A 12961-nucleotide genomic window follows, 5' to 3' on the forward strand; every position below is an offset into this window, starting at 1 on the left:
CCTTCCCCTCTTTTTTCTGCCTTCTCCTATTTTACATGACTCTATTTTTTTTCTTTTTTTAGCACAACAATGATACTTAAAATATTTTTAGTAGGTGCCTTAGAGACTGCAATAAACATTTACAACTATTTAAATCCGCTTTCAAATAGCGCTATACCACTTCACAGGTAGGTCAGGTATTTTAAAAGATTATTCCCAGGTTCTCTCATCGCTGATTGCATTACTGTCATTCATTTTACTTAAGCATAAGCTATATTCATCCAACACACTATTATATTATTATTTTGATCAAACTGTTAGGTTAAATAAGTTAAAAGAAATAAAATTAAATGTTTTCTTTTACCTTCATTTATTCCTTGTCTAACACTTTTCCTTTCCTTGTGTAGATTTGACTTTCTGATCTATATCATTTCCCCTACCTCTGAGGAACTTCTTTTAACATGTCTTATCTACTGGCTGCAAATCTTCATCTCAGAAAGCCTTATCTCCTTCACCTGTGAAAGATAATTTCATTGGACACAGAATTCTAGATGAGTGCATTTCTTTTCTTTCAACACTTGCATATTTCACTCCACTCTCTTCTTGCCTTACTGGTTGCTCTTGTTTTCTGAGATTTATTTATTTATTTGAGAGAGAGAGAGAGAGAGAGAGAACATGAGCAGGGGAGGTGCAGAGAGAGGGGGACAGATCCACAATGAGCTCTGTGATGCAGGCAGAGGACCTGATGGGGGGCTCAAATTCATAAACCCTGAGATAATGACCTGAGTTGAAGTCAGCCACTTAACTGACTGAGCCACCCAGGCACCCCTTGCTTAAATAGTTTCTAAAGAGAAGTCTGATGTAATTTTTATCCTTGTTTCTGTAGAACAGGTAAAGTGTTTTTTTCCCCTGGCTTCTTTCAAGATTTTCTCTTTGTCTTGTTTTCTGAAGTTTGAATATTATATGCCTAGATACAGATTTTTCAGCATTTATCCTGCATGTTTCCTTAGTGTCCTGGATCTGTGGTTTGGTGTCTGTTAGTAATTTTGGAAAATTCTTAGCCATTATTACTACAAATATTGTTTCTGTTTCTTTCTTCTTTCTTTCTTATTTTAATTCTTTTATTTCTTTCTTATTTTAATTCTTTTTCCTTTTTGCTTTTCAGTTTGAAAATTTCTATTAACATATCTTTAGACTCACTGATTCTTTTCTCAGCCATGCCCATTAAGCAGATGAGCCCATCAGATATATTTTTCATTTCTTTTACACTGATTTTGATTTCCAGCATTTTCTTTTGATTTTTAGAGTTTCCATTTCTCTGCTTAGAGTATCCATCTGTTCTCCCACATTATCCACGTTTTCCTTTAAAGCCTTTGTTTATTTTATTTTATTTTATTTTATTTTATTTTATTTTATTTTAAAAGGCTATTTTAAAGTAGCCTTCACACCCAGGTCAGAGCCCAATGCAGGGCTCGACTTACGACCCTGAGATCAAGACCCTGAGCTGAGATCCAAGAGTCGGATGCTTAACCAACTAAGCCACCCACGTGACCATATCATAATTATTTTATTTTTTTATTTTTATTGACTAAGTTTATTTATTTATTTTGAGAAAGAGAGAGAGAGAGAGAGAGTCCCAAGCAGACTTTGTACTATCAGCAAGGAGACCAACGTGGGGCTCAAACTCAGGGACTATGAGATTTTGACCTGAGCTGAAATCTGGCACCTAGCCTACTGAGCCACCCAGGTGCCCCTATCATAGTTATTTTAAATTCAGGTCTGATAATTCCAAAATCTCTGCTATATCTGAACCTGGTTCTGATGCTAGTTTTGTCTCTTGAGACTAGGTTTATTGTCTTTTAGCATGCATTGTAATTTTTTTTGTGAAAAGCTGGAATGTTGTATCAGGTAAAAGGAACTGAGATAGACCTTTAGTGTGAGGTGCTGTATTTATGTGGCTAAGAGTTAGGCTGTACTCACTGTTTGCTGCAGCTGTGGTTTCAGAAGATAAAATCTCCTCTAATGTCCCCGTTTTTGTGTCCCTGTTTTGTCTCTGTTGTCTTTGGGTTTCTCCAGAGAGTCCTTATTAACTGGGTCTCAGGTTTGCAGTTCTTCCAGTGCAAGCTCCTATTATTACACAGAAGCCCTGTTGACAGGGTGGTGAGATGAAGGGAGAGAGGGGAAGAGAAAGGGTAAGCATTCCAAGATCCTATAATCAGGTCTCAGCCTTTTGTAAATCTGTGTCTCTGGGTTGTGAGTTTCAGAAATGTTTCTCAGCTTCCTTCCCCCTGTCCAACCTCAGGGGATATAAGAGGGCTAGAGGGGGCTAGATTTTGGTATCTCCCTTCAGGGCAGCTAAGCTTTAGTAAAAACCCCAAACAAACCCTAGTAAAAATTAGTTTCCCTTGAGGGCAGTCCTTGTTAAGGAGAACAGGGAGCTCTGGGCATTTTTCAGAATGGTTACTTTCCTTTGTCTCCCTCCAAAAGCAGGAGGGCTTTTTCTCTGGTCTGTTACAGAACCTAGGGAAACCTCTGGAGGGAAAACTCAACAGCAGTTCATTACAAGGGCAAATTGTATCAATGCTAAGAATGAAAAGTAGGGGGTACTATGATAGTACATAATAAGGGAAACTGAGAAAGTCTGTGGGAGCAACGAAGGTTTTCCTAAGGAAAAGAACTTTTCCTAAGGGAAAACTTTTTTGGCAAAAGAAATAGCATGTGCAATTGCTCAGAGTTAAAAAGGAATATGGAATATTTGAGTGAATGAAGGAAAAATCAGGGTGCCTAGGTTGCCGACAGAGTGGGGAGAGTGGCTCCAGATGAAACTGGAAAGGTAAGGAGGCCAAGAGCTTTGACAGTGATTCTAAGAACAATGAGAAGCAACTTTAGGATTCCTGGAGTCAAAGACTGGCAATGAAGCAGAAAAAATAATGGACATTTTCTGAAGGTTGTTCCTTTCAGTTGCCCTTTTCCCCTAATTTATCACTTTAGTTTTTCTTTCACTCTGAGTCTATGCCAAGGGTTCTAATCTAGGAAGTTAGACTTCAAGGAGTCCCTGAACCAGCAGAAATTATATGCAACATTTTGTGTGCACAGACACGTGTATTTTGTGAAGGGTACAGGTTCACAGTTTTATTGAAGAATTCTGCAATTCTCCCACCAAAATTGAGAGTGAGCAATATTATGTTCTTCCATGAAGTTAAAATTAATAGCCAACATCTTGCTAAATGTAAGTTGTATCAATGTAAAGTGTCAAAACCAAGTATTAGTTCATTTAAAAAGAGAGGGATACAGGACAAATAAACGTTGAAGGCTAATTAATATACAGTTTAGGGGCGTCTGGGTGGGTCTGTCGGTTAAGTGTCTGACTTCGGCTCAGGTCACCATCTCATGGTTCACAGGTTTGAGCCCTGCGACAGGCTCTGTGCTGACAGCTCTGAGCCTGGAGCTTGCTTTGGATTCTGTGTCTCCCTCTCTCTCTCTCTGCCCCTCCCCTGCTTGCTCGCTCTTTCTCAAAAATAAGCATTTAAAAAATTTTTTAAAATATATATACAGTTTATAGGCCAGATATTGTCCCATCCTTTATACCTTCTTCAAGTTGGAGGTAATATAAATTAATAGTACTAGTCATGACCTTAAATATTGCAAAATTATGAATTCATACTTACATTATCAAAAAAGGATTAATTATGCCAATATAGTCTTAAGGTTAATTTGAATTTCAATTATTATAGAACAAGTAACCCATGAACTGTATTATTTATATAGGATAACCTTCTGCTTTGCCTTCGCCTTCAAGGTGATATTTTCTCTACTCATCTGCCACACTCCATAAGAGAGGGAAGAGCAAAAACCTGGACTTCCTTGTTTATCCTCCAGTCTCCTGAGTTTGGTTGGCGCAGATTAGACACATTTGCCTTCTAAGCGCGAGTCTTGAACTCTCCTAGTCCGCCCATCTCATTCATACCTGCACCTCAGGATTCCCAAGGTCTGTCTGTGCCTGGGTCTGGGTCTCTCTGCCAAACACACACACACACACACACACACACACACACACACACACACACGCATTCTGTAAATGCATTCTCTCTCCAGGAATGCACGACTCGCCCCTTTCCGAGCAACATTCAGATCCTGAAAGTTCTCCAGCGCTGGATCAGGACTCGAGGCTCCTCCTTCTTTGTTCCCGCGGCGCCAGACCGGTTCTCAGGTTTCCAACCAAGACTGGTCAACTGCAGGTCGGATTGGCTGCGGTAGGAAGAGGAACAGATGCTCCACCAAATCACAAATCTAGGATTTTAATTTTACTTGGTCTCCTCCCTAGAATCCTGGCAACTGGTGTGCATTGTTTCTCTTAGAGGAGGAACCCTTCCTTGCCTGGGTTGCTAAGGAGATGGGACGCTGTAACTTGCTGAGCAGTTGGGACCCTGAAATCCTTTTTTTTTTTTTTTTTTTTTTTTGACCCTGAAATCCTTTAACTGACCTCAGCAAAGCGACTGCCCTTCGTTGCTTCTTTCCATATCTGCACTCCTCCTTCATCCAGAATTTTTTTTCTTGACTCTTTCCATGGAAGACTCGACGTCCCCGAAGCGAGAAAAAGCAAACCAAGATCCGAGGGAAGCAGGGCAGCCATGGGAAGAAGTAACAGCAGCTTCTTCCCAAGGTCTTGAGTCTGGGTTATCTGAGCCCTTGGAATTGGAGCAGGGGCTGGAAACTGGACCCCAACCCAGAAGCCCTCCTCAGAGCCCACAGTCCAGAGCCAGCATCCCTCTGGATGACCTCACAGGACCAGGTGCATCATATCCACCTTCCCCTCCACAGGAGGCCTCTTACACTCCTTCTCCCCCGGCTCTGGCCAGACAGGACCTTGCAGCGCCATGGCAGTCAGACAAAACCACTAGTGTGAATCCCGAAGCTGGGACACCTCACTTCCACCATTTGGAACAATCGTCTGATAAAGGAGAATCGACTGCGTCTCACACATTCCAATCAGAGGGAAGCACCTTCCGACAGTCTCAGCAAACCAAACATCACCTGTATGGACCAGAGGATGTGAACTATAACAACTCTAAACAAAAAGAGCTGAGATTTAACATCTTTCAGGACGAAGACTCAAACAGTAACTATCATCTGGATTACGCTGAACCTGGGGTCTCTGAACTGGCCCCCAGCATGCTTGAGATCACCATTCAGAGTGCTAAGGCTTACCTACAGAAGACTAGTAGCAAGTCTGGCTTAAATTTGTAAGTCCTAAAGGGTTAAAGGGGTGTGTATGTGTGTGTGGATTTGGCAAAGAAAAGGGGGTGTGAGTATCTGTGTATGAGACTTTGTTTCTGTGGGTGAATGGAAATATATTTGAAAAGTTTGCATTGGTAGGAGAGAGTTGGTGGCTTAATAACTCTTTGCATCACAGGACTCAAAATAGGTCTTTGGTGGCGATTCTTTTCATTTCTTTACAAACCCTTGGCACACAGAAATAAAACCTAGGAATTATGGAATCTTGGGTTTACAGAGATGATGAAGATAGTGAAGTCCAAGAATCTCTCCAAGATCCTTATAAAAAGTAATTGTCTACCAGTGATAGGGGGTGCATGGCTCTACTCTGAGCATCATGGTAGTTGTATGGCTTGGTTTTGAGTTCCCCTGCAGGCCGGCGGGGCGGAGGGGGGGGGGGGCAGAGGCAGGGGGAGGGCGGAGGTGGGGGGGGGACGAGGCGGGGGGAGGGGGGGACGAGGTGGGGGGAGGGGGGACGGAGGAGGTGCGGGGGATCACCAATTATCTCACTTATCTCAGAACTGTCTTGATTTGAGCACTGAATATTCTGTATCCCGAGAAAACCCTCAGTCCTGGATAAACTAGGAGAATTGATCACAATAATTTTAAGTCTGAAGAATTCTTTATTTAATGTGAGAAATCTTCCCCCAAACCTGAGACTGACACTTTAAAATATTTCGTCTAAAGTACAGTTTTTAAACTATAATTTACCAAGCTTTAAGGATGTGATTTATCCTTAGTGGTTATTCTACTTGAATTTCTCATGTGAACTTATTGTCATAATTCTCTGGGTTAAATAACAAGCATAAATTTACAAACTTTGTTAAAATTCCAGAAAAAATCATACATACTTGAGAGTTAGTTAACTAAAATTTAAAACTGAACACAAACATAAAAATGGAAAATTTTCCTTTATGGAATTGTTTTATAACTGATATTAATTAAATATCAAATTTTTTTTTATTTCCAAATGCTAAGTCTCTGAGGTAATAAATATCTTCTATAATATTCACTATTGTCTTCTAAGTACTTTAGAGCCTGCAGTTAAAAACCATTTGGTAAAAATGACTAACTCTATCTCTTATATGCAATTCTTATTTGACAGCCATGAACAATACTGTTTTTGTTGCAATTGAAACAGTCTTTTACTAAAATACAAGATCTGACATTGGTTTTGCTCTGTTGAATAAAATTAGCCTACAAAAAAGAATTGCTTCCTCCTTTTCTGCCATTCTATTAAAACAAATTATTAAACCTCCCAAATTGAAACAGCTATAACTATGAATTAAAATCCACATTTTATAATTTGACACAAAGGCATTTTCAGATGTGGACCTCTTAAAAAACCAATGCAATATCTTGCCTGAAGAACTATAAATAAAGCACAAGCAGACATTATATTAAAGCCTGAAAAATAAAATGAAAATTTGGACTTAGAGTCCTCAATTCAATGGCATATATGGTCCCTACTGTAGCAAATCAAGAACTCCAGTTACAATCCAGCTGCCTAGTAAGCAATAATATTTTTATCCTGACTCATTCTCCAGGAGTTTCAATACTGAACAAATATTAAGGAAGCATGATGAAGTTTTAAACAAACTCCATTTCTGTTCACCTACAAGAATAGGAATATTTTGGGAAAGAAGGATTTATTCTTCACATGTATTTTTAAATGGCCCTTCACATTGGTTGCCCACATAATCTGCATATTTTTTCTTTTATATTCCTGAGACCCATTAGATAAATAAAGATATAAAGAAAAAATGAAAAATAATAGTTATGGGCAACTAGTAGAAAGTGGGCAGTTATTGAGTATCTATTTTGTTTCACTCTAATAAGGGAGAGGATGCATTAAAACAACAACATCAAAAACTTAGTTTCGGCCGCATAAGAACCTAATGCAGTTGCTGAGTGGGAAATATATCATCTACACAATTGCATAGCAGTGGATCAGTGATCTCAGAGAAGCCCATTGAATGGTTTTCAGGAATGACTAGAGTGATAAGTCCTCAAGGACAAAATATGTTTTAAATGATTTCTTGAGAGAAATTATATATATGGCACATAACAAGCAAAAGCTCTCAGGTTAGGACTTAACAACTATGTGAAACTGATTTTGAGTAGATTTACCTCACTGGGGCAGACATTCTAATTGAGCTAATTATTAGAAATGAAATTGGAGAGATGTAATCCTTATCTGCCAGAGGAGAAATTTAGACAAGTTTGCAAATTGGACAAAGGAATTTCTATCTAACTGAAGAGCACTCTGACAGACATTTTTTGCTCTTAAATAGTAAATTCACACAGAAGATCTGGTATTTGAAAAAACACTCCTGAGCAGTATAAAATGTAATGAATTAACCACTTTTAGGCAGTTTCACTAATTCAGTTATGAAATAAGTACCTAGGACGGTGTTGTTGTTGTTGTTTTTAAATGTTTATTTATTTTTGAGAGAGAGAAACAGAGTGCAAGCTGGAGAGAGGCAGAGAGAGAGGGAGACACAGAATCTGAAGCAGGCTTCAGGCTCTGATCTGTCAGCACAGAACCCGACGTGGGGCTCGAACTCACCAACCGTGAGAGCATGACCTGAGCCAAAGTTGGATTAACCGACAGAGCCACCCAGGTGCCCCCTTAGGGCTGTGTTTTTCATAGAATAGGACAAAAGTGTTAGAGTACATCACATTTTAATAAAGATGAATAATATTTGATGACATTTTTCAATTGTGTGTGGGGAAGGGTTGCAATATGTAATGTATTTCTTATAGGTCTAAAAACCACTGAAGTAGATAATTGGTCCAGGAAATGGAAAGGAAGAGAACATATTTAAGAGTCAACAGGATTTAGAAATCAAATTGGATTTGATGAGTGTAGGGGAAAGGGGATGAAAAAGAAGTTAAGGGAAAAAATGTAAAATAAGGTTAATCTCTTAAATATATAACTAAGAGATTTCAAATCAAATAAAATGTGAAAATGTATCTGATTCAAAATATGTATCTTGCCATAATATGTGTTTTAATAAGTTAAATATTCATATCACATTGGAGGCATTTCTTAAGCAAAATTCTAGCATAGGTTCTTTCTGGCAGTGGTGAAATTAACGGTGTTTATCCATTTACGATATCTGAAGGCCTTGAGTTCTTGAAGTTTCCTAGAAACCAACTAACTGAGTCTGCATGTGATGCTTCTTCAAAGGCTTTTTGACAAGGATATTATCTGGAATTTTCTCTTTTCGGGTAGGTATGATCATCTTTCTGATATGCTCGCCAAGGTCTTAGATGAGCGTCCGGAAAATGCTGTGGATATCATTGAAAGTATCAGCCAAGATGTGAAGATGGGACATTTTAGGAAAAAATCAGATACACTCCAAAATGAGAATGAGATGCTTCCAACATATGAGATAGCAGAGAAGCAAAGGGCTCTTTTTCTCCAGGGAAATTTGGAAGGAGCTGACCAAGAACTAGAAGATGAAATAGTAAGTCACTGCTGTAAATTTGAATAGCTCAGTCTTAGAGTTTTATTTCAGATGAGTGGGTGTGGGTTTAAAGTCATATCGACGGTCTTTTATAGTTTCCTAAATAGTATGTGTAACCTCATTTCACACCATACATTTCCCTGTTACACTTTCTGATTTTTTTACATTGTGTTTCACAGGGTTAGCTGTTTGTTATATGTTTGTGGGGTTGAGCTCCTTGATGTCAGAGAAAATGATCTCTTCATCTTTTATATCCTCCAAAGTACCTGGTACAGATCTGGGTCTATAGCTGTTTCTTATTAATTTATTAACTGAATTGATTGATGTCAGATAGTTTAAAATTGGACTTTAAAACAAGTTGCATATTTTCCCCTTTAATTTACTAGAATAATTAGAAGTACCTCTAATGTCATTTGCATTCTTTTCCAAGGCAACTTCTTCATATTATGTCTTGATAGTATGCATGTTACATCAATGAGGCATGATACGAGGGGAGAGGGATAAGATAGTTATTTTAATCTCTATAGACAAAGCGTTGAAAATATTTACAGAGAAAGCTGGCGACAGAGATAAAAAAATTATCATTAGAGAATAAAATTAGTTGTACTACAGAAATTTTAGCTCCAAATATTTTTAAATAGTATCAAGCATGCTGTTTCTGTATGTCCATATGCTTGTCATTTATACTACTGAGTAATTTACACTATACATCTACTGAGCTTCCATGTTTTGTTAACCACTAGACTACTTAAATCTGCCTATATACTTGCAAATTTGATGTTTGGTGTAAGATAGTTTCAGAAAAGGATGGAAAGTTCAGTCAGGAAAAAGGAGGGAGGGATCTAGACAGTAGGTACACCATCTAGGGCTCTGCAACCTTTGTGTGGGGATCCAACCTGACACAGTGGGATACAGGGTACTCAGAAGGAACAGGCGATAGGTGCCAAGGAGTTGACATCGGCTGCACCTTTTCTGAAAATATCTTACGCCAAACATGTGGTTAAATAGCCACATACAGTGATGATAAGTCTGGGGGCAATCAGCATGTAGGGATTAAGCAGATAGGTAGACACTGTTATGGAGGAGCTTATCAAAGAGAAGTCGGACTCCAGTATTAGAATGGGGCATTGGGCCATCTATAGGCACAGTATTACAAAGTAGGGGTCTGCATCCTAAAACTAGGGAAACTAGGGGTGAGAACAGAAACAAGGTGTTTTGGTCCTGGAACTTGAGCTCTTTAATCAGATTTGATAAATGCTTCCTAAGGAAGAGTAGGATTGGTTTTAGGGCCAGGAATAGCTGAGCCATGAGATGAAGATTAAAAGTTCTATCTGAAAGAGTAGAAAGATGTAGGAATAGAAAGACACATAGACCTTGGAAGCACTGAAATGTGAGCTTTGTGACCAACTCATTAACTCATTAAGTTGGAATGCCAACTTAATGTTTAGAGTGTTCATGTTTCTATTCCTGTCTTTGACCACATCAGAATTCCTGTTCCTAGTTTTAGCATTCATTTATTCATTTACCCATTAATTCACAAACATTGTGACTACCTACTGCATGCCAGGTACACATGAAAAAGATACACACATGAAATGATATGCACAGAAATGTATTTATTTTTTTTAATTTTTTTAACGTTTATTTATTTTTGAGACAGAGAGAGACAGAGCATGAACAGGGGAGGGGCAGAGAGAGAGGGAGACACAGAATCTGAAACAGGCTCCAGGCTCTGAGCTGTCAGCACAGAGCCCGACGCGGGGCTCGAATTCACGGACCGTGAGATCATGACCTGAGCCGAAGTCAGACGCTTAACTGACCGAGCCACCCAGGCGCCCCTGCACAGAAATGTATTTAAATGTTTATTTATTTTTGAGAGGGAAAACACAAGCAGGAGAGGGGGCAGGCAGAGAGAGGGAGGGAGGCACAGAATCTCAAGCAGGTTCCAGGCTCTGAGCTGTCAGCATAGAGTCCGATGCAGGGCTCCAGTTCACAAACCATGAGATCATAACCGGAGCCAAAGTCAGATGCCCAACCAACTGAGCCACCCAGGCAACCCATATACACAGAACTTCCTGACTTTAAGTTGCTCACAGTCTACTGAAACAAGCAAAAAGGACTGCAAAGGTATTTAATTAGTGCAATAATAGAGATAGCCTCATATGGTGGGGCAAACAGATTTCATCTGAATTAGGATCCTAGCTCGATTACTTACTTGCTGTGTGACTATGAGTAAATGATTAAACCTTTACAAGCCTCAGGAGTAATCAGATGGCAACAACTCAAGGGGAGAGTACTATTTATGAAGGGTTTGGCACATACTGGGAGCTCAATGGATAGCAGCAATTGTTATTATGTTGTTTTGACAATCTATGAAACGGAATGGAATGACTAACTCCACTACTGGGAATTGTCCTGGAGGTGGTATTTCATTTGGGTCATGAAGGAGAAGTAGAAGTTCATGAGATAAAGACTGTAAGGAATAAATTCTGAGCAAAAAGAAGAACAGAAAGTCAGGACACATTATTTAATATTTGGGAAAGTGAAGCATGAAGGAACAATGAAAACCAAGCAAACAAGATGCATAAAGCCAGACTGCTCTTGTGCATTGTGCATTGATAAGAAAGTTTTTTCTTCTCCACAATGGGAAGTCAGTAGAAGCTTTTACTAGAAAATAGCATAGCCTGTCTTGTGGTTTAGAAAGGTAACCCTGGTGATAATGTGGAGGAGAATGGAAGGAGAAAGATTAGAACAGGGCATTCAGAGCCTTGTGTGACAGGACAAGTAGTCAGGATGGAGACTCATATGGTAGAAATAAACTAAAGAGGAGGTAATAATGCCAACAGCTTTTTAGGTGGAAGAATCAATATGACTATAACTAATTAAGTACAAAAGAAGAAACAAGGATAATGGAATTTTCTAATTTGGGAAACTGAGTGAATGGTGATGTTATTGGCAAAGATAGGACATATACAAAAAAAGGGAGATTTTGAGAGATACATGACTTCAATCTTAATTTGAGGTATATGTAGACTATTCAACTGAAATTTCTAGAAACTGGCTAGAAACATGGGTGTAGAACATGGGAGAAAAGTCAGAGTAAGAGAGTTGGGTTTTAAACAACCCACATAACACTTGAAGTAATGTGGGAGGAATATGCCAAGCACAAAGTACTGAACGATGGCTGAAATTTTGAAAACAGCAATATTTAGGACCCAAATAAGGAAAAGGAACCAATTAGAGACTAAGAATAAATAGTTACAGAAGGCACAGTAAGATCATGAGTGAGAGCCAGTGTAAAAACAGTATGGAGATTCCTCAAAAAATTAAAAATAGAAATACCATATGATCCAATAAGTCCACTACTGAGTACTTACCAAAAGAAAGCAAAAATACTAACTCAAAAAGCTATATGCACCCCTATGTTTATTACAGCACTATTTACAGTAGCCAAGGTATGGAAGCAACCTAAATGTCCACTGAAAGACAAATGGATAAGGACACTGGAATATCACACAGCCATAAAAAATAATGAGACTGTCCCACTTATGACAGCATGGATGGACCTAGAGGTATTACACCAAGTGAAATAAGTCAGAATGAGAAATACAAATACCATATGAGTTCACTCATATGTGGAATCTAAAAAAACCCAACAGATTTATAAACAAACAAAAAGTAGAATCAGTCCTATAAATGCAGAGAACAAATTGATGGTTTCCAGAGGGAAGTGGGGGGTGGGGCATAGGCAAAATGGGTAAAGGGGAGAGGGAGATACAGGCTTCCAGTTATGGAATGAATAAGTCACAGAAATAAAAGGCACAGTATAAGGCATATCATCAATGATATTGTAATAGTGATGTATAGTGATGGATGGTACTACACCTGTAGTGAGCATAGCATAATGTAGAAACTTGTCTAATCACTTTGTGTATATGTGAAACTAACGTACCATTGTGTGTCAACTACACTCAAATTAAAAAAAAAGAAAAACAAGTGAGGGGTGCAGTAGATGTCAAACATGAAAGAGATGAGGATTGAAAAAGTCTTTATGCTTATTTTGACCTCAAAATTACAGTAGAAGTAAGAACGGATCATTTGTAAGAATAGCAAAGTGCTCTCAGTTTCTCCATCTTCAAGGTCTAAAATTTGTCTAAAATTTGCAAGTGATCCCTCTCTTAGTTAAGGTTATTTTCTACTTTCTCACAGATGTTTTCTTACAGTCTACTTGAGAC

The 12961-nt window shown here is 38.7% G+C and overlaps 1 protein-coding gene across 3 annotated transcripts in view; it reads left to right on the top strand.

Moving 5' to 3' along the window:
* The first annotated feature begins 4445 nt into the window (after positions 1 to 4445).
* The window catches only part of RSPH4A (radial spoke head component 4A), a 35397-nt gene continuing 26881 nt past the window's right edge, over positions 4446 to 12961 (top strand). For all 3 annotated transcript variants that reach the window (XM_058735060.1, XM_058735059.1, XM_058735061.1), the window contains exons 1-2: positions 4446 to 5222; positions 8492 to 8726. In XM_058735060.1, the coding sequence (XP_058591043.1) occupies positions 4546 to 5222; positions 8492 to 8726 (912 nt within the window). In that variant the 5' untranslated portion in view covers positions 4446 to 4545. The remainder of the gene's footprint in view (positions 5223 to 8491; positions 8727 to 12961) is intronic.

Source organism: Neofelis nebulosa, chromosome 6, assembly GCF_028018385.1.
Source record: "Neofelis nebulosa isolate mNeoNeb1 chromosome 6, mNeoNeb1.pri, whole genome shotgun sequence".
Classification (NCBI taxonomy): Eukaryota; Metazoa; Chordata; class Mammalia; order Carnivora; family Felidae; genus Neofelis; species Neofelis nebulosa.